The sequence below is a fragment of the Heteronotia binoei genome, chromosome 1, assembly GCF_032191835.1.
Source record: "Heteronotia binoei isolate CCM8104 ecotype False Entrance Well chromosome 1, APGP_CSIRO_Hbin_v1, whole genome shotgun sequence".
NCBI classification, from domain to species: Eukaryota; Metazoa; Chordata; class Lepidosauria; order Squamata; family Gekkonidae; genus Heteronotia; species Heteronotia binoei.
In genome coordinates, this window is record NC_083223.1 from 120,676,678 (window position 1) to 120,701,637 (window position 24,960).

At 43.3% G+C, this 24,960-nt stretch overlaps 1 protein-coding gene across 1 annotated transcript in view; it reads right to left on the reverse strand.

The window, feature by feature from the left end:
- Window positions 1-24,960, reverse strand: part of AHI1 (Abelson helper integration site 1) — a 185,652-nt gene that overhangs the window by 74,797 nt on the left and 85,895 nt on the right. Inside the window, exon 20 of the mRNA XM_060239870.1 lies at window positions 17,559-17,676. Coding sequence (XP_060095853.1) covers window positions 17,559-17,676 — 118 coding nt within the window. The remainder of the gene's footprint in view (window positions 1-17,558; window positions 17,677-24,960) is intronic.

Here is a 24,960-nt window from a genome sequence, read left to right on the forward strand (position 1 = left end):
TTTTCTTGCACACAGACAGCCACATAATCTCAACTCCTCACCCACAACAATACAACATCTCATCTGAGCATGGACACTGGTACCAGAGCTTGCAATAAACCCAAGTGCCAACTTTGCTGCTACATACACCCAGACAACACAATCACTGGACCTAACAGCATTAACTACACCATCTCAGGCTCATTCACTTGTTCATCTTCCAACATTATATATGCTATTAAATGCCAACAATGCCCTTCAGTTCTCTACATAGGGCAAACAGGACAAACCCTCCACCAAAGGATAAATGGACACAAATCTGATATCAGGAATGACAAAACTGAGAAACCTGTGGGGGAACACTTTAACTTTCCAAAGCATCCAGTGGGTGACCTCAAAGTTGCTGTTTTAGTGATCCAGAGCTGTTCAGCCAGGCTTTTAGCTGAGGCTGTGGACGTCCCAGGCAGTGGTGGGATTCAGCAGGTTCGCACCACTTCTATGGAACCGTTACCTAATGCGCTATCGGTTCTATAGAACCGTTTGTTGGTCGGGCACCCTCGGATCAACGGGGACTTTCCCCTCTAAGTGCCTAAAACTCACCAGTTTATTTTCCCCACCAGACTGCAAAAAAGCCCAAGCGAACAAGTTAGACGCGCGCCCTGCCAGGAATTGCGTCTCACTCCCTCCAGCCCCTTCCAGCTTCACCACTCCCACGTGTGATTAAAACCCAGGTGCCGAGGAAAAAGCAGCTCAAGCTAACCACTGTGGCGCCTTCTGGGACTCGTAGTCCTTGCGCTCGGTAGCGCAGCAGGCAGGAGGCTCGAAAGACTACCAGACCCGTCATGCCCCTCGGCAAAGAAGGGCTCCGCTCGCTCGTGCGCACTCGTGGAGTCAGGAAGCCCCGCCCACTTTCATTCCTGGAAGGATGAGTAGGCGAAGGTCTGTGGGCTGCAAACGCTTGTGGGGGCGTCGGGCTTGTTTGGTTTTTTTGCAAATGGCAGTCAAATTAGGTGACAGATTTTTCTTTTTGCAGAGAGATAAATATTGGAGCGTGTTGCCATGTATGCAAGGCTTGATAGCTGGGCTTTTCCCCAGCCAACGGTTGATCTGTTCAGATGGGTTCTGTGGCATGCGTTTGGGAGCCCCAACTGTAGTAGCTTTCAGGTGATGGTAAAAAAACCCTCTGCCTGGACATGTGAGTCCTCCACCCGTGTTTGCTCAAGCTTGTATAACCAGCTTTGGTTGGCACACTGCTTTTTTAGGGAGGCCAGCCTTTTAAGCTCACATTGCCAGAGTGACACTTCGTTCTGCAAAGCCGGGGTGTCAACCATCTGACCTGGGGGCTGAACTCAAAGTTGAACTTGTTGATCTTCTGACAAAAATATGTAATCTTTCATTGAAATCTGCCTCCGTTCCTGAAAACTGGAAGGTAGCAAATGTCACCCCCATCTTTAAAAAGGGTTCCAGAGGATTTCCGGGAAATTACAGGCCAGTCAGTCTGACTTCAATACCGGGAAAGTTGTTAGAAACCATTATCAAGGACAGAATGAGCAGGCACATTGATGAACACGGGTTATTGAGGAAGACACAGGATGGGTTCTGTAAGGGAAGATCTTGCCTCACTAGCCTGTTACAGTTCTTTGAGGGGGTGGACAAAGGGGACCCAATAGATGTTGTTTACCTTGACTTCCAGAAAGCTTTTGATAAAGTTCCTCATCAAAGGCTCCTTAGAAAGCTTGAGAGTCATGGAGTAAAAGGACAGGTCCTCTTGTGGATCAAAAACTGGCTGAGTAATAGGAAATAGAGAGTGAGTATAAATGGGCAGTCTTCGCAGTGGAGGACGGTAGTGCCTCTCCCCAAAATACCCTCCCAGTTTCAAAAAGATTGGACCAGGGGGTCCAATTCTATGAGCCCCAAAAGAAGGTGCCCTTATCCTTCATTATTTCCTATGAAAGGAAGGCATTGAAAAGGTGTGCCATCCCTTTAAATGTGAGGGCCAGAACTCCCAATATGGAAATATCTTCAATAAATCTTTCTTTAAACATAATCTAGTTGTCTTTACCTCTTTTACTGTTCTTATTGCAGTATTTAATGCGTGAATTATTAAACTACCTTTCGGTATATCTTTTGATATAGTTAAAATGGTCATTAGGACATAGAACCTGTTGTTAATTTATTTGAATCCCACCACTGGTCCCAGGCCAGCACTGTCATCTGTGCTGGGAAATGGAATAAAAACTGCCATCTCTAGGAGATATCATTATGTGAGACGGATAGGCTGGGCAATATGTGATGACATGGTAATCTGAGTGCTGTTGAGTTGTCTGTTTATAGAATTTTTATTGTATTTTATTGGTTTATCATATGTTGTACTCCGTCCTGGGCCCTAGGGGAATGGGCAGAATAGAAATATACTAAAATAAAAATAATAAAATAAATAATACATATGTGTGTTACATGACATCAGGTTACTTCCAACATGGTATCCCTATGAATTAATGACCTCTAGAACATCCATCAATACCCTTGCTCATGTGTGGCAAAATGAGGGCCATAGCTTCCATGATTGCATCAATCCATCTCATGTTTGGTCTTCCCCTTTTAAGGGAGCTTTCAACTTTTTCTAGCATTACTGCTTTTTCCAGTGACTCTTGCCTTCTCATGATATGACCAAAGTATGATAGTCTCAGTTTAGCTTCTAGGGAGAGTTCATGCTTGATTTGATCTAAAACCCACTGATTTGTCTTTTTGGAGGTCCATGGAAACTGTAAAACTCCTTCAATACTACATTTCAAATAAACCACCTTCCTTTTGGAGGTCTTCAGTGTCCAATTTTCACGTTCATACATGGTAATAGGGAGTACTATAGTATGAATTATCTTGATCTTGGTTGCCGGCAACACATCCTTACACTTAAGAATCTTTTTTACTTCCTTTATGGTTGTCCCTCCTAGGACAGCGAATATACACAACCTGTGACTGTCCATTAGTCAGGTGAATGACATCTCACCATGATCCCCCCCACCTGCACATGTATTGTTCCTCAATTAGCTGTGTGAAAAGAACTACAGAAGTTGTGTGCAGGAACAGCAAAGTCATAATAGATATTAGGGTTTGTAGAATCTTTCGGGCTCAAGTGCCGTGTTCTATTGGAGAAAGTTTTCCTTCCAGACGTTTCGTTCTCAGCTGCGGAGAACATCCTCAGTGGGGTTGCAGCCAAAGCAGGCGCTCTAACCTTCTTGGCTGCTGTGCATTGAGTGGGGCCAGGGCTGCTGGAGAGCTGCTATTTCTAGGCTGGAGGGGGTGTGGTGAAAGGGCAATTGGTTTGTGGATGTGCCCATTGTTTGGTGGGGTTTCCTGGAAGGGTAGTGATAAGGAAACTGGCTGTTGAATGTGCCCATTGTTCTGTGTTAATTGCTGGGAGGGTTGGAAGGGGTGTGAAGATAAGGAAGATGGTTGTTGACTGTGCTGATTGTTCTGTGGAATGTTGTGCTGGTTGTTCTCCCTTTTCACTAGGCAGGGTTTACTTCACTAGAAGCTCAGTTCCTTTTCAGCTTGAATGGGGATCTTCTCTGATCCTCTCATTCCTCTTTGCCTCCTTCTCAGTCCTCAGTCAATGCTAAACTGTCTCTTCAACTGTCAGTTCCCAAATGTTATTTCTTAACTGACTACTCTCCACAGAATTCCTTTTGATCAGCCTGTCACTCAAAGGTGCCAGGCACTCTGTCAGGCATTAACTCCAGACAGTCCATCAGTTACACTTCCGTAAGAGTTAAAATTCATTTAATAAAAGTGGTCCTTTGCATATTCATCCAGCTAGCTATAGAAAAGAATAACATTTTACTGGTCTAGTCATTGGGGTTGAATTTTCTTGGCTGCTAAGACAAAAAGGGTAATCTTATAGGAGACTATTGGTTCCTCAACAGAGAGGAGGGGGAAAAAAACTTTCCCCATTGCAACCCCTGGGCCTAAACTAGCCAGAATAGTGGCTAAGAATTTTTGCCTGGGAGCTGAATAAAGCAGAGAGGCCAACAAGTAACTCAGTTACATTTCCATAAGAGTTAAAATTCATTTAATAAAAGTGGTCCTTTCTAGTTCTAAGACTGCAAATATAAAAACACTGATCAACTGTATAGTGTCCTGCAAACATGGCAGTTTGAATTGTTTGGGAACAAATAGATGTGATGACTGAGTGAAGTTTGTAAAAAGTAATTTTGGATGTTTGCCTTAAAAGGATCATTTCAAATAATTTAAAGCAGGAAGAGAATTTAGCACCTGAAATAACTTGCCTACTATAAGCAGTGTCATGCACATATATCCAGGCCCTACAATTGAAATCAGGCTGAGGGGGCACTACAAGCATCTGAAAGCTTATGCAGATGGAGAATTTTATTGTAATTGGTGGAATATGTAGAATATTTTTGAAATAGAGTGGAGGAAATTCTAGAGAGATGACTAACTGGAGCACTCCTCAATTTGTGCCAGTAATTAATTAGGGCTATGTGCCCATGAGACCAAATGGATGGAAGGCCCACTTCAGCCCTCAGCAAGGCAGTTGGAATACTTGTGGGTAGGGCCAAGATCTTTTTCAGGAAAAGGTTTTAAATTCTCTCCAGATTAAAAGATGCTATCATTCCAACCCCATACCTCAACACCAAAGAGGAGTTGGGCAATTACTTTGCTCTGGAAGAGTTTTATGGCAGGATCAGGATCTATCAGGAAGCCCCCTTTAGTGTGACAGAATTTTAGAATGTCCCCCATTACCTGGAGTGCTGTTCATTTCGTAATTTCTAAATGAGCCTTCCAAGAAAGTGTGTCACTAAATGTGGTTCCCAGGTATTTGAAGTTTCTGCACTAGTCAACTGGGAAGTTGTCTAGTGACCAACAGAGGTTGCATTGCCTTGTTCCAAAGACCATAACCTCAGACTTTGAATAGCTGATGTTTAATAGTTCTTCTTTACAATAATTGCTGAGCCTGGACAGTGACCTTCTCAAACCAATGAGTTAGAGACAGCAGAACCATGTCAGAATCTCTATTCATGTCATGGAAGCTCGCTGGGTGACCTTGGACCAACCATACCCTCTCAGTCTAATCTACATCACAGAGTTGATGTGAGGATAAAATGGAGGAGAGGAGAATGATGTAAGCCTCCTTGTGTCCTCATTAGGAAAAAAGGTAGGATACAAATGAAGTCAGTAATAAATTTTAGCCAGAGGTTAACATTTTTATGGCAGCTATATTAAACAATGATGCTCTTGCACATTCCAGATCTTCTAAATTTATTTCAAAAGCTGTCTTTTTAAATTCTCCATTCTTGTGTGCATTCCTCAAAGAATGTAAATGAGCACAAGTGAAAAAAGAGATACACTTAAAATCATGTTGAAAATTAATGGCTTTTAGGATGTAATCTTATCTTCACTTTCTTGGAAGTAAGTAGGAATTCCTTCAGAGTAGACTTAGATTGGGTTGCATATCATTCGCGGAAACAGGAATTAGGTCTGAAGATGCAGCAAACTGCTTGAACTGACTAAGTTCATGATCAATTGACAGTTCTATGTAACAGCAGTACTTTTTCTTTTTAGAGCCTTATTTTTAATTTTTTGTCTAGCTAAACTCAAAAAATGTCTTTCATGTTATAATGAGTTGATGACTAATTAATGTTAATGATGATTCTTAGTATGAGTTAGAATACTGTTGGAATTTGGCACCAATTCAAGTAAAATGGTGCCAATTTTTAATTCCCTTGTCTATCCGTTTCGAAAGGCATACCAAGGTATCTTAGATTTCCTTTTTCAATACAACAGACCCATTCAAGATAGTTTTGTAAATGAATATGTACAATAAATGTCTAAGCACAGTTCTGATCACCACATCTCAATAAAAATACTGACTGGAAAAAGTGCAGAAAAAGGCAACCATAACCTTTTAGGGGTTGGGAAGTACCTTCTCTTTGAGAAAAGGTGGAAGACTGATGCCTTTTAGTTCAGAGAACAAGTGATACACAGATATATGTAGACTGTAGAGAAAGGGGATTGAGAGAACTCCTCCCCCCATGGAATCACCTAATGAAATTGATGAGTTGATACATAAAAGACACAAAGGAAACATTTTAGCCCATACAATATTGAATTCACTTCCACAAGATATGTTTACTAGCTTAGACAAATTTTAAAAAAGATTAGACATTCTCTAATAGATCTAGCAACACATCTTAGCCATGATGACTAATTTTTTTTAAGCCAGAAGAAACAAGTGGCTGGAGTGCATCACTAATAAAGATAATCCTCTTCCATAACTGTAGCAGTAAATGACAGCACCTAAACATGATTCAGGGCTTCTTTTGGTGTAAGTCACTTTGTAACTCAATATTTAAAACGAAAACTTACAGTGGTCATAAGCACATTTAAATGATGAACACTGCTTCTATTTCACATTAAAATGGCTCCAAATTCACAAACCATCATACAAGAGGTTAAAAATGGGATTTAAGGCTCATAAATACAAACATAATTTATTCTGGAGTCTTCTTCACAAGTGTTGCAATGAGCAACATAATGTTTATCCAGCTTCTGTAGTTCTCTCCTGAAAAATCCCACGAGCTCATTCCTTTGCATTTCATCACAAATATTTGGATTTAGTGATTATCTTGACATGTTAGCTAACAAGTGTTTAAATGCTACCTGGATGGTGATGTAACTCCCAGCTCTATTTCTCAAGCAGGACTAGGCACAAAATGCAGTTCTCATATCGAAAGCCCTTTTTTACAGTAAAACTTTCTTATATGACCTAATCAAGTTTTTTTTTCCTCCTAAAGACTGGGAGGAATATTAATATGTGAGATATATAATTTGTAGGGATGGGCATGACCCAGCTCATAAAGTTAAGTTCATCACAATTTTTGGCTAGTTCATGATTTGCAAAGTGATGTTCATGGAAGGCAACCGGCACAAACAATGCACAAAATTTGGTGCTTGTCATGGCAGTAGGTGAACTGATACATTTCCAGACAGACTGTCTCCGCTCAATTAAACTGCTTACAAAACGTCAAAGCAATGGGGTGGGGGTGGGATTCTCTAGCCTTGGAAACACCAAAGCTTAACGTCTCCTCCAGAGCTCTTCCAAAGCTTAACAGGCACTGCTGCCTACCAATAAAAAAGTTCCCATTTTGCTCTATGGGAAGAGAAAGCTATATATCAGCTCAGATTCACACTCTCCCCTTTTGAGGCTTTTGGCAGTTAGACAGAGGCAGGGAACTTGTTAAAAGCAGACAAACAGAGCACATTCATTTATTTCCATCTGATTGTTAACTCCTCTCCCCTGCTTGGGTTTGGGTGTTAGGTGGACTCAGGACTCATGACTGAACTAGAGAAGTTAGGCCAGAAGACAACCTTATATGACCAGTACTTCAGGAGATCAGCATTGGTGGGCTCACTTCATGAGGTACTCCCTCATCATCCTCTGCCAAATCTTCTGCCCATTGCATGCCTGGTATTCCTGCTGCTGCTGACCTCCCAGTTCACTACTGACAATCAGTAGTGGGGGTTCTCCCTGGTTGGGCTCTTTGAGGAAGAGGTGCTGGGCTGCAGCTCCTTCTCCCCCTCAGCCTCTTCCACCCACTATGCCCTCTGGCCATGACTGTTGGCCATAGCCTCCACACTTCTTTGCAGAGCTCTCAGTTCCACTGCAGAAGCTTTGCATTCAGGAGAGCACTGCTGCCTTTTATCCTGGGGTCACAGATACAGGCCAGCTTGGTGGTAATGCTCACCTGCAGCTTCTCTGCCAAAGCCCTGATCTGTGGAAGAACAGATGACTTCAATGCAGAGGCCAGCGTACTGTCCATCTCTCAAATCAGGGAGATGACTTGCCCCAGGCTGGCTATATGGGTGCATAGCATGTAAGCGGTGTCCTGGAAGGACTTGAGGACACAAATCATTTGGAACAGGGTCAGTCACTCATTGGAGCTGATGCTGAGCTCCTCTTCCTAGTGCAGGACGGTCATGGAGGATTTGACATCCTGAGTGATGTTATGATCCACCAAATTCACAATCATGGCATAGGTGGAGTTCCTCATCCCCCTCCCCCTGCCTCTTGCACAGCAGACAGGAAACGTGATACTGTGCAATAAGTCAATGGCTGGCTGAAAACAGGTCTCGAGCAAGGATCACATCTCAAAGGGGGCAGTGTCCCTGGTGGTCTTGACAATGCTCCCCAGCTCCAGAGCACTCTTCACCACCAGCTGAAGCATGTGTGTGCCAGGCAGATGTTGCTCTTGACATGTACAAAGATCACCTCTGCCACTATGTTAGCGTCAGCATTAGTGACCATGTAGCCATGGATGATGTTGCTGCTACCCACCCACTCCCTCAGGCTACTCTGTATCACAGTGCGGTGATGTTTTGCACTATATAGTGTACATTCATCCCCCCGCCCACATGCACACAGAGCAGAACCACTTTGTAGCCTCAGGAAGAGATCACGGAAAGAGTGGTCTGAGATTCCTGGTGATGCCCGCTAGGGCCAGGCTCCAGTGGCCTGGCAGGATGGGTCTGATGTCCAGGGACACAGGGAGTGGAGGACTTCTTCCTTTTACAACAAGCACGCTTTGCACCCACTTTTACCCTCATGGCACACAGAGGTGTTCAGGAATGTGAAGCAAACAACTTGTTATGCATAAACTCAGTCAAATGGTACTAGTTTGGGTGGTATCAGGTCCTATCCCTGGCACACCCACATTATCCTGAAGTGATGCAAGCTCATCGCACCCCCCCCCCCCCCAATGTGCTTGTGTCACTTCTGGGTGGTGTTGGGCTCTATCTCTGATACACCACCCGAATTACCTGGAAGTGAAGCAGGTGCACCAGGGATGGTCCCAACGCCACCCAGAAGTGGCATGCTGAACCACGTGAGCTGAACTGAGCAGAAGAGCTTGATGAATGGGGCCTTCCCATGGGGAAGCTGCCTTCCTTGAACCTTGGTTTGTGAACTCCGATCCAGACAAAGTCTGGGCTGGACTCTGACTTAGGTTCATGTCTGGGCCCATCCCTAGTAATTAGTGCACTTGAGGAGTACACATCATCTGGTTACCGGACTTGCTGTCCTTGGAATGACCAGGTATGTCTGCAGTCAGTTTAAGCAGGGCTGCTTAAAGCCAACACAGGCCCCAATATTTTTATTCCTTCTGGGACTTCCCTTCCTTACCACCCAGACCCAACCCAAATATTATATAAAAACAAATTTCATTACTTGCCTGATTCCACTGAGATCTCAGGATGACCAGCCTCCCTCCATTTGTCCTTGTAATACTTCCCCTCAGCATTCCTTCTTTAAATACTCAACCAGCTTTCGGTGATATGTTTAGCTCACAATACATAGTATTATTTGTAACTACTGAATGTAAAATGAGAAGAATGACTAGAAGAATAAAAAGTATAAGAAAATGACAGACACAATAAATGTAGACTAAAAACCAAGAACCAGAGATGTAGCTTATCTAGCCCAACCTTCTCCCCTCATTCATACATTTCTGATTTCTCCAGCTGCCTCTTTTCTTAGGGTTCCTTTCTTCACCAATTCTTCTTTAGTCGCCTCTTTAATCTTTTACCCTAAGGACCTTTTCTGTAGCCTCTTATCCCTCAGCCCATTGCCTGCTCCTCAAGACTTCTTCAGAACCGTCTGTCCTTAAGCACCTTCATGTGTGGTCAACACTGCAAACGAATTCCTGCCAGAGATTTCACACAACCACCACCTCAATCCTTTATCACGTTACCAAACAGATTTCAGGCCAAAAGTTGCAAAATAGAGCCAAGTGGGTGGCATGTATTGCCCATTCCTACCTGGAAGGGTTTCTTTCATGCTTTTCATACCTAAGGATTTTTATTTTACTGTTTGCTTGCAACAGCAATTTTTTTTCCAAGCACTTAAAATATAATAGAAGGTTTTAATTGAAGTTCTTAGTCTCTTCAGAGGAAAATAAAATAAATCCCTTTGATGCTGCTTCACTTTCCTAGGATGGAAAGCCCCTTTTGACTATCAGCTGTGCTAAATGAATGAAGGAGTCTAATTGTTCTCAATTTTACCAAAGTGTTTGCTTTAGATACAAGAACCGTCATGTCCCTGAACCACTTTAGTTTTTAAACAGCTGGTATTCCATTCAGTGCCATCAAGACTTCAGTGCTTTAAATGTACAAGATGTTATATGAATAGTTCTGCAATAATTGCATCTTTATGCTTGGGGTATCGCACCAAACAGAGAAATGTCATTTCCCTGCATGAACAGCAGAAAGGTCTAAGAGTAAAGATGAATATTCAGACAACATCATGCCCAATTGGTGTATGACACATCTGACTCCCATTTCCCCCCTTTAACCTGGAGTAAATATAAACCTCATTTCCCATGAAGTAAAGGGAAACCTGCAATGTGACGGCTAACAAAACTACCATAGGGAGGGACCAAGCTAAGTTCTTTAGTTACATGAGTTTAGCTATTGTGCAGTACTTGAAATGGTAATAAATTATTGCTCCAGAAGAATGCCAGTTCATGCATTCTAGAAATAAGAGCCCCCTACAGGCCAGCTGCTTATGAAACCATGCACTGATGACATACTAAGAACCAATGAGATAACTCAGCATCTATTCCAAATACCTTTATGGTGTACGTGTCAATCAAGCAGGCAGAAATAAACACTATTCCTGGAAAAGTCTTTTTGGGCATGGATATTAAAATCCAGATTAAAATACTGACAGAGTCATTTCAATAAAGATTAAAGAAAGGCTCATCATTTTGAAAGACAATAAAATAATTCAGTATATAAAGTAAAAGAGGTGACACTGATAACTGCTGTGTATTCCTACTGTGAAATAAAGAAATAACCAAATCAAAACTAAAAATTCCTTTCTTCATAGTTTATAGTTATTGGTGAAAGATGTGCAAAATAAATGAATTTTTCCCACGTGGCTATAAAAACAACTCTTATGAGGCATTAAGATCATAACAATGCAGCCCGCAACCAAAGACAGGAAGTAAGTGTCACCTAAACTCTAAAACAGATTGTCTCGTGGGAAAATCTATAAAGCTATGTACCCCAAGAATACTGTATAGCATTTGTTTCCTGGAATCCTGGTTTTTCAAACTGTATTAGCAAGATGAGTTAAAAGTATATTTTTGAGATCCAGTTTAAGAGGTGCTGTTGGATAGACTCAGTTCTCACATTCATACATGCAGGAAATATCCCTGCATAGGAAACACACCTGGGTATAATTCCTAAATCAATCAATATTTGTTTCAGTCAAAGACCAGAACAGCAATAAAGTAAAACAACGAGACAACTCATAGGAGTACAGTCAATGAAATCAAGGCTCTTCCAAATATTTCCTCTTACAAATTGCAATGTAACAAAATTTTGCTACTGCCTGAGTTATTGAGCTCTTTGTATCTTCCAATAAAAATTTCTGAAGTACCTCAGTTCTAAAATGAGGTGTTGGTTTTATTATGATTGTTAGCTGCCATGAGTTCGTTTGGAATGGGCGGGATATAAATCGAAAATAAAAAAATAAAATAAATACAATTTATATAAAACTCCAAGGGTTTGAATTTAAATAAAAGTGGGGTAATTAGACACAATCTTTCCTCTTGATAAAGTTCACAGTGGAGGATATGCGAGACCGTTTCAACTACTTTTTCTGAACAAAGACAACATTTCTCTATTTAGTGAAATGTAATTAGTGAGAGCCAGTTTTGTGTAGTGGTTAAGTACAGTGGACTCTAATCTGGAGAACCAGGTTTTATTCCTCATTCCTCCACATAAAGTCAACTGGATGACCTTGGGTCAGTCATAGCTCTCTCACAGCTCTCTCAACCCCCAGGATGTCTGTTGTGGGGAGAGAAAGGGATTGTAAACCACTCTGACACTTATTTGGATAGTGAAGGGTAAAACCAACTCTTCTCTTTATACATGATCCTTGGATTTTTGCACTCATTCTTTCGTCTGACCTGCCTGGATTCCCTCCTTTACTTCCTCCTTTTTGGGGAATCATAGTTTGTCATTAGACTTGAACCAGGTAAACTGTGTGTTGTTTTTTAAACACAACTGATGGCTTGCCTGGTTTACACATGCACCAGCAAACGGGGGTTTTCTGAGAAAAGTAAAGGAGGGAGAGAAAAGGGAGAAGGTGTGGATGAGCTAACCAGTAGCTTACAATGCGAGTCCACTGAGGTCTACTTATGACTGCAGCCTTGGAAGATCAAGAATGTTATATTTCAACCACCAGTTGTGTTATTATCAACATTGCAGACACATGCTCTTCAGTTTCAGTGCAATATCTTAATGCAGAGTTACTCTAGTTAAAATCCATTAATTTCAATCTTCTTAGACAGGAGCAGGGGTGTCGAACTCATTTGTTATGAGGGCCGGATTTGACATAAATGAGATCTTGTTGGGCTGGGCCCTGCTGGGCCATGTGTGTACCTATTTAAGATAAGCCAGCACAGATATAAACTTTATAAAGGATACAGACAAACACAATTAAAAATTAAAACATGCTTAAAACATTAGCACTCTATAATATAGTGGGTTCTATGCATGGAAGAGTCTCGGAGTAAGTGATAACAAGCTCTTTAATAGGAATCACATAGTAAAAGGTTACAGTACAAGACTGGGGATGGGGCCTGCCAGCCCAACTTATATACATCTCTGGATTCCCGCGCTAGCACATCATTGGGTCATTCAAACTGGTGGGGCTTGTGATTGGTCTAGGGCTGCAGGGGTTTGAATCCTGCAGCCCTTTGTTCCCAAGTCCCCAAGCTCAGTCCGCCTGGCTCCAATGAGCCCAGCGGGACTATCCAAAGTCTTTCCTTGAGTCCACATATATAACATCCCTTCCCCCTTAGTTCACAAGCCCTAGTGAACATAGTTTTTAAGGTACGTGGGCTTGCGGTGCTTTTGCGTCGACCGCCTGAGCACTGGAGTTGGCGGTGACATGATTTCTGTGCCCGGCATTCCTTGTGGAGGTCCTGGTTCCGAGGGGAATTCCGCCGGCTGGACTGGGTCCTCTGAGGTCTCTGGTGCTGAGGGTGGTCCCAGCTGTTCCGCTGGAACTGGCACAGGTGTAGCTGCGGGCTCTTCTGCTTCCTCCGGCTCAGGGGTTGTTTTGCTTAGAGCAGGCACCGGGGTGGTTGTGCTCTTGTCCTTGCCCCTCCCCCCCTGGGTGCTACGCGTGCGCATAATTGGTTAATGTGCTGCCTTATTGTGAATCCTCCTTCTGAGATGGCTTCATACATGACGGCCCCTAGTACACGGGATACTCGTACTGGCATCCATGCTGGCCCTCCCCCAAAGTTTTTGGCAAACACCAAGTCTCCTGTGTCGAACCCCTGGGGGTCTCGGACCGCCTCTGGCACCTCTTGCAGGTCGGGCACGCGGTCTGGGTGCACGCGATCCAGGAGAGTTGTCAGCTGCTGGCCCATGAGGAGCTCTGTTGGGCTGCGGCCGGTGACCGTACTGGTGGTGGTATGTTGAGCCAGGAGGCACTCGGCAAGGCGTGCTTCCCACTCCCCATATATGATGGGGCAGAGCGTTTCCTTTGTAGCCCGCACCATTTTTTCCACTTGGCTGTTTGTGGCTGGGTAAAAGGGGGCTGACCTTATGCGTTTTAATAAATTCCGGCCACAGAAATCCTGAAACTCGGCTAAGGTGAAGGCCGTCCCATTATCAGATACCAACGTATCTGGAAGGCTATGTGTGGCAAAAACTCTGCGGAGCGCCCCTAACGCCACCCAAGAGGAGGCGGAAGCTACTGGCACTACCTCTAACCATTTGGAGTAGAAGTCCACAATGAGGAAGAATATATGCTCCTGGAAGGGCCCCACAAAGTCGAGGTGCAGGTGGGACCAGGGGTTGCGAGTAGACTCCCACTGTTAGGCCGGGGTGCGAGGTGGCGCCAGACGTGTCTCCTGGCATGGCTGACATTGGGCCACCCAGGATTCAATGGCGTCAATTCCTGGCCACCATACATAGCTGCGAGCCAGTGCTTTCATGCGTACAATCCCCGGATGGGTTTCGTGCAGCGCTATTAGGACTCACTGCTGCAGTACTGGGGGCAGCACCACTCTACTTCTCCACAACAGGCACCCCTTATGCACAGACAGTTCATTCTGGTGGGATGGAAACACCAAAAATGCTGAGCCCACCTGTCCTTCTGGCCACCCCCTCCACACCCGCTAAGGATGCTAATATGTGGCTCACCACCGGGACGGGGTATGCATGGCCTTGCAACGCCTTATTAATCGTGAATTTATAGTCAGCGCAGATGCGTACGCTGCCATTGGGTTTGATTGGGGTTACTATGGGAGTCTCCCACTTTGCATTAGTGACTGGTTCCAGAACCCCTTGGACCACAAGGCGGTCAAGCTCCTCTTCGATCCTGGGCCTAAGAGCTAGTGGCAGCCACCTGGCCTTCAGCCGTATGGGCTGCATGTTGGGAGTTCAGTTGTAAGGCTATGGGAGCCCTGGTGTATGTCCCCAGCGTTCCGTCGAAAACTGCGGGGAACTCTTCGCACACCTTTTGAAAATCCCTTTGAACGGGGGTGTAATGGATCCCCGTCACTTGGAGGCCCAGGGCCTGGAACCAGGATCGACCTAGAAGGATGCACAGATCGCCCTCCACCACGATGAGGGGTAGCTTGCCCTTGAACTTTCCGGACCTAATGTGGACCAGGCCTACTCCCAGGACTGCAACCTCCCACTTTTGAAAGTCCCAGACAATGAGTGAGGTTGGTTTTAACTGAGCTTCCCTCCCCGGGGCACATCTCCCTGAACGTATGGGCCGAAATGGCCCACCCTGGAGTCTACCTCCATTTTGCAGGGCTTGCCTTCCATGAACACAGTCATGTAATATTTATCCAGGGAGGGAATAGGCAGCTGGCATACCTGGGTCCCCGAAGTAATGAGTGCCTGGATGTCGTCCACTAGTGCGACCTCGTGGCAGCAACCATTCTGCTGGTGAGAAGTTTTCCTTGGTGCAGCACCTCCGACCAGCACACCCGAGCTATGTGCCCAGCCTTCCTGCATGTATGGCAGGTCGTGCTCCTGAACTTGCATGTGCGCTGCTTGTGTGGCTCCCCACAGCTGGCGCAGGTTTTGGGGGTGGTCAATTCTGTTGCTCATGGCCTAGGCTTTTGTTGGGTCGCCTGATGCAGCTTGAGGGCGTCGTCCCTGTCTGAGTTGTCTGATTCTGCGGCTGGTCACAACTGGTGAGCGCTGGTCTCTGGGTGGCGGGCCTTCTCTTTGTGCACATCCTCGGTGGCGGTGGTTATTTGTAGGGCCTTCTCCAAGGTTGGCTTTGATTCCGTCGCAATTTTCCAATATGCATTTTCGTCTCTGAGGCTCTGAGTGAACTTCACGAGCAGGGTCTCTTCCAATTGTGTGCCGTATTCCGTCTTCCTGCCCAAGTCTCGCAGGTGGGCTAGGAAGGTTGCTACGGTCTCGTTCGGCTCCTGGTAGCTGTCCAGAAACTGTAGATTCTGGGTGAGGAGAGTAGGCTTCGGGATGAAATGGCTGGTCAGCACCTCGATGATCTTGTCGAAGGAAGACATCTTGAGCGTCTCTGGCGTGACCAGGCTCTCCGCTAGCTGTAGCGTGGCGATGCCGCAGTTGCTCAGTAGGATGGCCTTCTTGATTTCAGGTTCATCATCCTTGATTCGCTGTGCCACGAGGTGGTACTTGAGTCTTTTGACCCAGGCTTCCCAGGCCTTGGGCTGTGCCATGTTGAACTCCGGAATGGAGTTTTGCGATCCGGATGCAGCGGCCAGGATCGGACTGGGCAGCAGTGGCACAGGAGCTCAGTGCGCTTGGCAGTGCCGGGTGCCCTGGACCTCGCTCATCCAGATCCCATCCTCGTCACCACTGTAATATAGTGGGTTCTATGCATGGCAGAGTCTCGGAGTAAGTGATAACAAGCTTTTTGATAGGAATCACATAGTAAAAGGTTACAGTACAAGACTGGGGATGGGGCCTGCCAGCCCAACTTATATACATCTCTGGATTCCCGTGCTAGCACATCATTGGGTCATTCAAACCAGAGGGGGCTTGTGATTGGTCTAGGGCTGCAGGGGTTTGAATCCTGAAGCCCTTTGTTTCCAAGTCCCCAAGCTCAGTCCGCCTGGCTCCAATGAGCCCAGCGGGAACATCCAAAGTCTTCCCTTGAGTCCACATACATAACACACGCATTGGTCTTAAAGATGCTTTCTTTGTGTTTCTCCCATGGTATCTAGGGAACTGGGAAAAGGAAGCTGTGGCTCTTTTGTTCCTTCTCCAGGGTACTGCGGGGTGGGGGGGAGAGCCTCAGCCAATAGAAGGAAGAGAGGCTTGGCTCAGTAATTTTGCTGTGCAATTGAGAGAGCCTGGAAAAACAAGCTCTGCCTCCCCACCCCTTCCTTCCCGAGAAGCCTCAGCCTATGGAGAAAATAGAGGTTTTGCTCTGTGGCTCCTGTACAATTGAGCAAGACTTGCAAAGCAAACTGTTATGCAGAAAGAAGCAAGAGAGAGGGAGAAGGAAGCAGATGACAGCCAGGTGCCCAGGAGCCTGATAGGAGACCGGTGAATGTTGAATGTTGATTTTAAAATTTGTTGTATAACTTATTGTACAGATTGATTATGTTGTTAGCCGCCCTGAGCCTACTTCGGCGGGGAGGGCGGGTTATAAATAAAATATTATTATTATTATTATATCTCTGGGGTCCTGATTTGGCCCCCGGGCTGCATGTTTGACACCCCTGGACTGGAGTAACTTTGTATATAAAATTGCGCTGACACACCACAGGTTCATCCTTTGAAACTGAGCTGATGTCAATAATGTTATCTTTGGCCCCATCTTTAAAATGCCAAATGATATTTCACCTTGTGTTGAAGAATTTCACATTATTATCAACCATTCTGATATATTTTGCCCAAATACACAATTAGTTTTCCAGGGAATTTTAAGCACGTAATTTTACTGAGCAAAATGCTTTTATTCAGTTGTTCTTTACACTGGTAAGAATTTTGCATTCTTCCCTTTTAGTGACACAGTAGGGAGAAAAACCCAAAAGATATTCACTGGGGCTTTATCTGCTAGGGTTGCCAACAGCCTGGAGTAAAAAATGTCCTGCCTCTTTAATAGATTTAATGAGTGGAAAACTTTTCTTGGAATGGAGGCAAACACCACCACCTGGTAAATAACATCCCATAAGTCTCTATTAAGAGGAGAGGACATTTTTTCTCCACCTGTTGGCAAACTTGACATTGCCATGAATGTGAAAGCCTCTACAGACTGCTGTCACCATCACTCATTGCTTGCAAAGGAAGGACACTCTTTGCTAATAAATAACACTGCCACAAAAGATGAATTACATAGATTGTGAGTCAACGTTTTGCAGCTATCACCTGAATCAATAAGAACGACGAAGGGGGAAAAACCTGCCTATCTCCTGTTTCTCTGTTACTCAAAATGCTTTCAGGATCCACATGATTCTGTTCGACTAAGCTCATTTAATGTACCATAGCAGCGCCCCAGCAAGAAACAGAAAAAGAGTAAACCATATTACCACTTTGGGTAGAAAGAGGATACAGAGGAATCCGTGGTTCGCCTAGTGTGCTTGTCAGTCTTAATCTGGAGTGTGGTGAAAGCAGAGATGGACTAGGAAGGCAGGAACTGGAGCTGGCCTACAAAAGGAAAGCTACATTGTAATTTCCTCAGTCAGATACAAGAAATAAAATGCAAAATGTTCACTTCCAGCAAAATGATTATTAGATCAATGCAGAAGTAGATTTCTCTTGAAAATGCAAACTCTTAGAACAGTTTACTTTTTGAAAAAACAGTTCTATATGGGAGATTTTGAAAAACTACCTGAAAAGCAGATAAATTAAAAGATAACTAGCTCCATCCTGCTTTCTAGAGAAACACCCAAGACTTCCTGTTGGCAGCCTTTTTGTTTTAATTGTTATATCAACATTGTGGTCAGCAAGCTGCAAAGTAATAAATATTTTATCTATTATAGACAAAAAGACCTCTGTATTATTATATAGTGATGACTTAAGGCCAAACGATATGTGATACTTGTAGAGTTGCCAGCTGATGGCTGGCACCTAATGGGAGACTGGGGGCAGGGACATGGGAGACACTGCCAAATTAATGGTGTGATGTTTCAGGCCAAACCTGTAAGTGATATCATGCCTCTCTAGGATTCAGTGAAAACTTGAATCCTAGAATGGTGCCACAGTGATTTTTGTATTACTAATTCCGCCCCCCCACACACACACACACTGCTTGGTAGGCTGCTAGCAGGGGATGTCCTACTCTAGAGGGAGACCTAGCAACTCTGGAAAATCTGTAACTGGATCACCTGATTGTAATTTAGGGTCCAAAAGCAGTCACAGAAGAGTCAATACTAATCAAGATTGCTGTTCTGCAGCGGAAGAGCTAATATTTTTCCTCTGACTTTTCTCAAGAGACATCTCCCCTACTCAAGCTGATATATGACCTACAAAGTTTAATTCTGGGTATAAGCTTTTCAAATACCAGATAGGCATCTGATAAAGTTTGATAAAGGACCTGGAAGGGATAATTTAAAAAGATAGGTACAATATGATTGTCTGTCTTTTTCTCTGACAGGCTCTTATAGCAGTTGGGGAGGGGACGTTCTCTCAAGAAAACTGCACAGAGGCAACCCATTAAGTCCCTCTCTATCCCACTACTATGCACCCAATTCAAACTGAGGCCCCTCTTTGGCTGGTTTTTTGAGCTTACTCATCAGGAGAACTTCAATCCCCCATGTAGCTTGGTCCTTAGTTGTACTGACATATTTTAATTAAGTTTGAATCCAGTGGCACTTTTAATGTTACCCAAATTGGAGGTCTCCAAATTAATTTGGAAAATTAGCATAATAGGAAAAGAGTAAAAGAGCACACCTAGGGGATGTCCACTGATGTTTACAGGAATGGTTCCCTGAGGTTTTCAGTTTTGGCGGCTTGCTGTTGACAGCAGCTTGGATTGTCGCATCCCAAGCCGCTCTCAAATTGGAGTGTTGAGGGGTCAGCCACGAAGGCTGACTCGACTCAAAGACCCAGGGAGGGTCTTAGAAGGCAGGGGGATCAAAGTGGTCGATCGGGAAGGCCAGCAGAGGCAGCTGCTTCCCGATCCTGCTCTCCCCGAGCCTCAGTGTTTCAATCGCCATTTTTAAATGGCCAAAAGTCAGCTACTGGTGCATCTTTCTCTTTTCAACACTCTGCATTCTGATCTTCAATCTTCAATCAACTTAAACGACTTGGATCTTTCTACCCTTGTAAGTTTCCACTAGTATACTTTTTTTTTTGGTCTTTGGCTGTTTCTTAGAGATGTCAGAGATGCGGGAACAAAGAAGTGGCAGACCGTGAGTGAGGCAATAGACTGAGAAAGGTGTGGGGGGGAACTCTCCCTCTTTCTCCTTCAAGGCTTCTAAAAGACTCTGCCTTTTTTGAATATTGAAATTATCTGCAAGAGTCTACACTAATTTGTATTATTTACTGGACTTGGTGTCTGAACCCAATTGACTTATTGTATTTGGTGGAAGGAAAAAAGTGTTGATTTTGGAGAAACTTTCCCATTGATAGGTGCCTATGAACGCTAAGAGGCTTGATTGGAAGATGTTTCCTTGCAATAGAAGTTGAAGTTTTGAGGTGCTAATTATGCGTGCAAATTGGTGGCTATCTGATAAGATACTTCAGCTTTTGGAGTTTTAAGATGTCTTATTTTTATCCTTATTTCTATCTGTGGATTCTAAAGTTTTAATTTTTCCCTTTTTGGATATAGATCTGTGAGTTCTTCCCTATTTTATTCTTTTGCTCTTTGTTTACTGGTGTTTGGTTTATTTTTAACTGTGGATTAATTTTTATCTGTGAGGTGCTTTTTCTCTTTTTTTGCATTCATCATACTGGTTGGATTACTTTTGGGGTTTATTTGTGTTTTGTTCCTTTTTGGTTCTGCTGGTGTTTTCTTTTTCTTGTTTTCTTTTTTTTAGTTTGGATCATTGGCTTGCAATTAATTTTTGGGATTATAAATAGGGTATTCAACCCTGGATTATAAATTTACACCTGCCTATTGTACTGCATAGAAGATATTCGAAAGCTGATGTGATGAGCTGGCTTGATTTTGAACTAATGTGGATTGAAATTCTGGGACAGTGAGCTGTGGTCTGTTGTTTTGTCTACTGAGTATCTACGGGGCTGAACGTTGTGTTTGTTAGCAGTTTCAGTGCTGTTTTGATTATTACAAACTGCTGAGAGAAGCTAGCAACCTGGGTATTTTTCTCTTAGAAGTATCTGGCAGCAAGAGATATATTTGGAGAAGATTATTTCTTTCCCAAAAGCAGAACACAGAAACCTAAAATAGTCAGAGACATTTTTTTTAATTGCTGATCTTGAGTGCGTCCGCACTAATAGCAATGGATAGTAAAGCAGGGGCCATTCTCAAGGAACAGGCCAAGAAAAAAGAAATTAAAGGAGGAAAACCATCTTATTCACCTGGTGGGCAACCGGGTCCAGGGAAATTTACACCAATCCAAGGTGACCTGAAGGATTGACAAACTACCTTAATGACTACTATAACATGGATGGCAAACAAAATAGACAAGATTGATGAACAAATGACAGAGATTAAACAAGAGCTCAAAGAAAATAGTAGACAGACAGCAGAAACCAACAAGGCCTTAAAAGCATTAGAGGGTCAGGTATCAGAGATCATTCAAAAAGTGGATCTGTTGGGAAAAGAACAGACCCTACAAGATTCTAGACTTCTGCAGTTGGAAGTAGACAAAGTGGCCTACATGTTGAGGTTTCAAAACATACCAGAAAAGAAAAATGAAGATTTACAGCAAATATTAAGTGAAGCCTTGGCTGAAATTCTACAGGTGACTCCCCAGAGGATGGAGGATGAGTTTGACCAAGTCAGAAGGGTGCCATCGAGCTACACAAGACGGAACAAACTTCCTAGAGAAGTTCACTTGAGGCTGGCAAGAAAAAAGATTAAAGATGACATTCTGAAACAAGCAAGAGACAGACCTATGGTGATAGCTGGAAATACGGTAAAAATTTTAAAAGAGGTTCCTTGGCCAGTGAGACAAAAAAGGAGAGAATATCAAGAGTTAACAGAGTTTCTAAGAGGAAGAGAGATACCCTACATGTGGCTGATGCCAGAAGGCCTTCTCTTCACCTACCAGGAGACTAGATATAGGATCAACTCCATTTTCAAAGCCCAGAATTTTTTGGAAAATATAAAGAAGAAAGAAAACAAAGAAAAGGAGGAGGAGGAGGAGCGAGAAGGAGAAGGTTCAGGTGACGAAGACCCAAACCAGACACGGAGATATCATACAAGGCTACAATTTTAAAAAGATAAGATAGTGATAAACAAAACCTATAATGGCTTCAATTGTTTCAATTAATGTAAATGGACTTAATTCTCCTGCCAAACGAAGGAAGACATTTAGATATTTGGCAAAAATGGAAATGGACATAATTTGTTTACAAGCAATTCATATCCTAACTAAAGATCAAAATTTATTGAAGAACAGAAAACTTGGCAATTTTTTTACAGCTACGGATCTACATAAAAAGAAAAGGGGAGTGGCAATTTATATTAAAGATAAATTTAATCCACAGCTTCAATTTGCTTCGGAAGATGGTAGAATTTTATTAGTGGAAATTATGGTGGATAATAAAAAATATACTACTTGCAAACATTTATGCTGCAAATGACCATCAAGAGAAATTTTTTCAAGATTTGCGTTTTAAATTGTCAAACTTGGGAGTATGTGGAATACTGTTTAATAGGAGACTTCAATGCGGTGTCTGATAGGCATTTGGATAAGAAAACGCACAAACAAACTAAAATTAAAAGCCCTCAGCTTCCTACAAGCTTCTGGAAATTAGCTGAAGAACTGGATTTGGTGGATGTTTGGAGAACAAGATACCCCAACTCTAGAGATTTCATTTATTTCTCTCCTAGTCATCAAACCTGGTCCAGAATTGATATGTGTTGGCTCTCCACAAGCTTGATTAAAAACCTAATGGACACAGAGATTTAATCAAGAGTTATATCAGACCACAGCCCTGTAATGATAAAAATTAAAGGTGCACGAACAAGAAGACCATGGAAGTTAAATACAACAATTCTGAAAGATAAAGACTTCCTTAAAGAAACTAAACTAGAAATGGAATCTTTCTTTAAACAAAATACAACACAAGATGCAAAGATGCAAATAGCGTGGGACACTGCAAAAGCTTTCTACAAAGGCCTTGCAATTACCGTATTTTTCGGTCCATAAGGCGCTCCGGACCATAGGACGCACCTTCCTCCTGGGGGGCGATCCGCTGCCTCTGCCTCCGATCCGGCGCTTCCCCCACACCTGCCTGCCTGGCTCCATCTTTTTCAGGCAAGCGCTGGGATCGCTCCACGTGGCCCCACCGCAAACCCAGCGCTTCGCAAGCGCCGGCTGCAGAGGGGGCAGCGTGCTTCCTCCTTGTCTGTCTGCCTGGCTCCAACTCTGATGCTTAAAGCAAGCGCTGGGATCGCTCCCTCCGTCCTCCGATCCCAGCGCTTGCTTTAAGCATCACAGCTGAAGCCAGGCACACAGGCAAAGAGGAAGCACCCGCCCCCTCCGCAAACCCAGCGCTTCACGAGCACCGGCTGTGGAGAGGGCAGCATGCTTCCTCCTTGTCTGTCTGCCTGGCTCCACCTCTGATGTTTAAAGCAAGCACTGGGATCGCTCCCTCCGCCCTCCGATTCCAGCGCTTGCTTTAAACATCAGAGGTGGAGCCAGGCAGACAGACAAGGAGGAAGCACGCTGCCCTCTCCACAGCCGGCGCTCGCGAAGCACTGGGTTTGTGGAGGGGGCAGGTGCTTCCTCTTTGCCTGTGTGCCTGGCTTCATCTGTGATGCTTAAAGCAAGTGCTGGGATCGGAGGGAGCGATCCCAGCACTTGTTTTAAGCATCAGAGGTGGAGCCAGGCAGACAGACAAGGAGGAAGCACGCTGCCCCCTCCGCAGCCAGCACTTGCGAAGCGCTGGGTTTGCGGTGGGGCCACATGGAGCGATCCCAGCGCTTGCCTGAAGAAGATGGAGCCAGGCAGGCAGGCGCGGGGGAAGCGCCGGATCGGAGGCAGAGGCAGCGGATCCCCCCCCCCCGAAGGTACGTACCTTCAGACCATAAGACGCACACACTTCCCCCCCCCACTTTTTTGGGGGGAAAGTGCGTCTTATGGTCCAAAAATACGGTAGATACTGCATTAAAAAGAAGAAAGAAAGAGCTGAAAGTCATCAAAATTTAATGGGAGAAGCTGAGAAGAATCTTAAACAGCACCCAACAAACTATGAATTTAAAAAAAAGGTGAGAGAAATGCAGCACAAAATGAATTTAATTCTTATGGAAGAGGTGGAGATTAAGTTAAGATATGCTAAACAAAACTTTTTTGAGCACGCTAATAAACCTGGAAGATGGTTGGCCTATAGGATGAGAAAAGAGAAGGCTAAAAGAATAATTACAACATTGAGAGATGAGAATAATAAAGAGAAATCCCAAAAACTAGAAATACGACAAATTGTAGAACAATTTTACAAAAAATTATATGAAGACAAGCAAGTTGATAAAATAAACCTAGAAGAATACCTTAAACAAAATAACCTTAACAAGTTTACAGAAGAACAACAAAAAATTCTGAATGAACCTATAAAAATAAGGGAGCTTGCAGAGGCATTAATTGCCTAAAAGAACGGTAAGGCACCAGGACCAGACTGTTTACCAGCTGAGTTTTATAAAGCATATGAAGAATCCTTACTTTTACCATTTAAACATCTCATTGAAAAGATACAGGAAGAAGGTCAAATTTCAAACATGGCAAGAAGCTACGATATCTCTGATTCCAAAAGAAAATAATGATTTGAAAGATATTAAAAATTATCGCCCAATTTCCCCTTTAAATGTAGATTATAAAATTTTTGCTGCAATACTGGCACAATGTCTGAAGAAAGTTTTGCAATCTGCAATACACTATGACCAAGCAGGGTTTTTGCCTAAAAGATACCTGAAAGACAATGACAGAACAGTCTGTGACATTTTAGAATATTATGAAGCCCATCCAGAGAAACAACTGGCTTTAATTTGTCTAGATGCTGAGAAGGCATTCGACAATCTTTGCTGGCAGTTCATGTTACAGCAGTTGAAAAGTATGGAATGTGGGAAAAATTTTTTGAGAACAGTAGAAGCAATATACTCCCTACAAAAGGCTAGGGTGACAGTGAATGGCGAATTAACAGAAACAATTAACATACAAAAAGGTACAAGACAAGGTTGCCCACTGTCACCTTTACTTTTCATTTTATCACTAGAGATATTGATCAAATAAGAGATGATACAAGCATAAAGGGAGCTGTGATAAAAAATGAACAATACAAACTTAGAGCCTTTGCTGACGACTTAGTTTTTATACTAGAACAACCGATGGACTCTATAGAATGTCTTATAAACAAGATTAAACAATTTGGTTGCTGGGCAGGACTAAAGATTGACTCTTATAAAACAAAATTTTTGACCAAAAACATGACAGCAGAACAAATTCAGGCTTTTCAGCAAAAACCAGGATTTCTTTATGAAAAAAGAATTAAATATTTAAGTGTGGTGATCTCAAATAGATGCAGCAATTTAAAAGCAGACAATTAGGATAAACTTCTTAAAGAAATTCAAAAAGACCTGGGAAAATGGCATGATCTGAACTTATCCTTAATGGGAAGAATTGCCCTGATAAAAATAAATGTCTTACTAAGGCTTTTATTTCTCTTTCAAACTATTCCAATATTTCTAAACAGTGGATTTTTTCAAGAGTTAAATAAGATGGTCGTTAGATATGTGTGGCAAGGCAAAAAAGCCAGAATTAAATTAAAGACTTTACAAGATTCCAAATTAAGAGCAGGTATGGGTCT